The sequence below is a fragment of the Protobothrops mucrosquamatus genome, unplaced genomic scaffold (assembly GCF_001527695.2).
Source record: "Protobothrops mucrosquamatus isolate PMUCROS unplaced genomic scaffold, P.Mucros_1.0 scaffold10654, whole genome shotgun sequence".
NCBI lineage: Eukaryota > Metazoa > Chordata > Lepidosauria > Squamata > Viperidae > Protobothrops > Protobothrops mucrosquamatus.
In genome coordinates, this window is record NW_015396440.1 from 5,291 (window position 1) to 8,283 (window position 2,993).

At 36.2% G+C, this 2,993-nt stretch overlaps 1 protein-coding gene across 1 annotated transcript; it reads right to left on the minus strand.

Annotated features, from left to right (window-relative positions):
* Window positions 1-321: 321 nt before the first annotated feature.
* LOC107301205 (HEAT repeat-containing protein 5A-like) lies at window positions 322-992 on the minus strand. Its single transcript, XM_015830462.1, has 2 exons — window positions 796-992; window positions 322-550 (listed from the first exon to the last, which is right to left on the minus strand). The coding sequence occupies exons 1-2, from the start codon at window positions 919-921 to the stop codon at window positions 335-337; spliced, it is 342 nt and encodes a 113-aa protein (XP_015685948.1). The 5' UTR covers window positions 922-992; the 3' UTR covers window positions 322-334.
* Between the last annotated feature and the right edge of the window lie 2,001 nt (window positions 993-2,993).

The following is a 2,993-nucleotide window of genomic DNA, read 5'->3' on the forward strand; positions in this document are numbered from 1 at the left end:
CAGTCTCTTTTTCTAAACTAAATTGTTTTGATTATTCTGTTCCCATTATCCAACTAAAGACTCATTCCTGACTCATTTCAACTAAAGACTCATACAACTAAAAAGAATAGGAGCTAAAAAGAAAGAAATTGCTTTTGTGTTGTGCAAATGGACATTGCATGGGAAAACATAGGGAACTATGGCTCTGTTACCAGGCCAACGGAAAATTGGATGCAGTCCTATTCTAATCTTCAAAACTCACACTGTATGCAATTTTGTTATTTTTATTTAAGACTCCATAGGCTCCATGATGAAAAAAATAATACTTTATTATGACCATGGTGGACTTTTAAACTTACAGTTTAGTAGGTAGATAGCTTGGTGAATCATCTTTACTGAGAATAAGTTCATTGCATTTGTCAATTGTTTGGTGAACAGAAAAAACATCTCCTGTGCTATACAATATAGCGAGGTTCTTGGCAATGAGTTGTCTAGCAGGAGGTCCTGGTGAATTGGTTAATAAAGATATCAATTGCTCAACAAGTTTGTTCTGTTTTTCCCTTATATCAGCCTGGAAATATAGAATATACGGTTAACAAGAGAGACATTCAAACTTTGAACTATCTGAAAAGCTTCAGACCACTTTCATCTGGATTCAGACTTATTCAAGTGAAGCCTGGCTCAAAATAGTATTCAATTTCCATTTCTAGTCACTAGTCAGTTCCCTATATACCCCTTATACACCCCCCCCCCAGGAATAAAAGGGAAGAAAACAGGAAACAAAAATATGTTCTGTTCTAGTTGTATCTTTCTTACCTGATTAGTTGCTGGTAAAAGTTTTTCCAAAAACCTCAGCCACTCCAAAGCAAATTCTGTTTTCTGAAATTCACCCAGCTGATTATAAACCTCTTCATTAAATAGCAAGCTGCAAGCCAACTCCATTCTTTAAAGCATCTCCTTTTCTCTATGTGAAAGCCACTCATGAAGGCACACAGGAATGTTGCTGTGTGATGTCAGCATTTACTGGCTGAATGAAAAAGGGCACCTGGATAAATATATAATAAATGTATTTAAGAGTGGAAATGACATATTTTAATTTCAACATTTAATCTCAGGGTGCTTTGCTGCATTTTAGAAGTATTAATAATTCTTGAACCGTAATTCTTAAAATCTCTTAAAATTTGGCAACTGCTTAATGTTGTAATATCTACAAGAAGCAATGCTAGCATACAAGAAAGATCACTTGTAGGCTGTTATTTGTTTAAATTTTATCTTACATTTCTGACAAAAATGTAAGGTGGAGTACTTCCTTGTTTGATTTTTCCCCATAACCTCTCTATGACAATAACTTACCCAAAGCCACCCAACCAACTTCAGACAAAGTCTGAATATGTACTTGGGTCTCCAACATCTTAACCACCACACTACATAAGAGTACTGTGTTGCTATCAGGGTCCTTATTTTTTATACAACACAGTGTGGTATTGACTATAGAACATGTGTTTCACCTATAAGTTATTCTCACAGTGACAATAGTAGACAATAGATGTATCTTGAACCTTTGAACAGAAGAGACAACCCTCTTCTCATCTGAATCAAAAACATATGAGAAGACAAACAGGTTTTTTGCCACATTAGATTGTATATATATAGCTTTCTTAGCCGAAACTCATTAGAATTCTTCTGCTGCAACCATAATGCCCCTTTTAATAAATATCACTAATAAACATCACAGGACCCTGAAAGTCTTGTTCTATAGACCAACTATTTCCAGTTCAGATTGCTAGGAGGGAAATTGGATTCCATCCTGCCCTAGAAGTTTTCGTTCAGGAATTCTCAAATTGTAGGTCAGGACTACAGGTAGTCCTTGACTTATGACCACAATTGAGCCCAAATTTTCCATTGCTAAGCAAGGCGGTTGTTTTGACTTTTGCCCTACTTTATGACCGTTTTTGCCATCGTTGTTAAGCCAATTACTGCAGTTGTTAAGTGAATGTGGTTGTGAATTATTGCAGAACAGAGCAATTGTCATAAATACATGCTAGATGCTAAGTGCCCGAATTTTAATCATGTAACCATGGAGATGCTGCAACGGTCGGTCGTAAGTGTGAAAAAACTGGTCACCAGTTACTTTTTTTTAATGCCTTCATAACTTCTAAAAGTCACTAAATGAATGGTTGTAAGTCATGGACTACTTGTACCTGGGACTTTCTCAGCAATAAGGAAGGGTGCCATAAGTTTTATTAACTCTTATCTGATGAGTCTTGTGCAAACAAAACAGAAGCATTGTCAAAATTCACTCCAGCTTTTGCTCCTTGATATACTTGTGGAAACCCATAGTGAGCACTTCCAGTATAATATTTTAAAGTCCAAGAACCCTTGGAACATATAGGTTAAAATACAGTGATTAAAAGTGGAATGTTTATTTCTTGCCCATACATAAACTCAAAGAATAATTAGTTGTATTCATTTGGGAATCACACGGATTCATTTATAATTTTAGGGAATTGCATTATCTTAACTTTTGGGAACTGCTTTTCTAAAAACCAAACATTAAACATTCTCTCCATATAGGATTGATTTCTTATGACAAGAAAATAAAATTCAGAAAAAAAAGGATAATGAAAGAAGCATACACGTAAAGGGAATTCAATTGGCTCAGATTGTATAGTATTCATCAAATTTAAGAGTTAACTTGAGAATAAAAGTACGCCTCTTTATAACTTCATGTTTTACTTTATATGATCATTAATTTATATGAAGTATTGCCAATGATTTATTTTCTCAATGCACTGAACATTTCTATAAAACATGACCAGGGCTTTTTTTCTCAGCGAAAAGGTGGCGGAACTCAAACCTGGCCACGCCCCCATCAAACCCTAGGACCGCCCCTTTAGAGAAAAGATGCAAGTAAAATTTGGGAGGGGCTATTTCCGGTTTGGGAGGGGCTATTTCCGGTGCGGCCGGCCCGGAAAAAGGTGCCGGAACGCCGTTCCGCCGCGTTCCGGCAGAAA

Coding starts and splice junctions, on each gene's coding strand:
- LOC107301205 (XM_015830462.1), bottom strand. CDS start 921: ATGGAGTTGGCTTGCAGCTTGCTATTTAATGAAGAGGTTTATAATCAG. Junction 551..795: donor TTTTACCAGCAACTAATCAG/GTAAGAAAGATA, acceptor CTATATTTCCAG/GCTGATATAAGGGAAAAACA.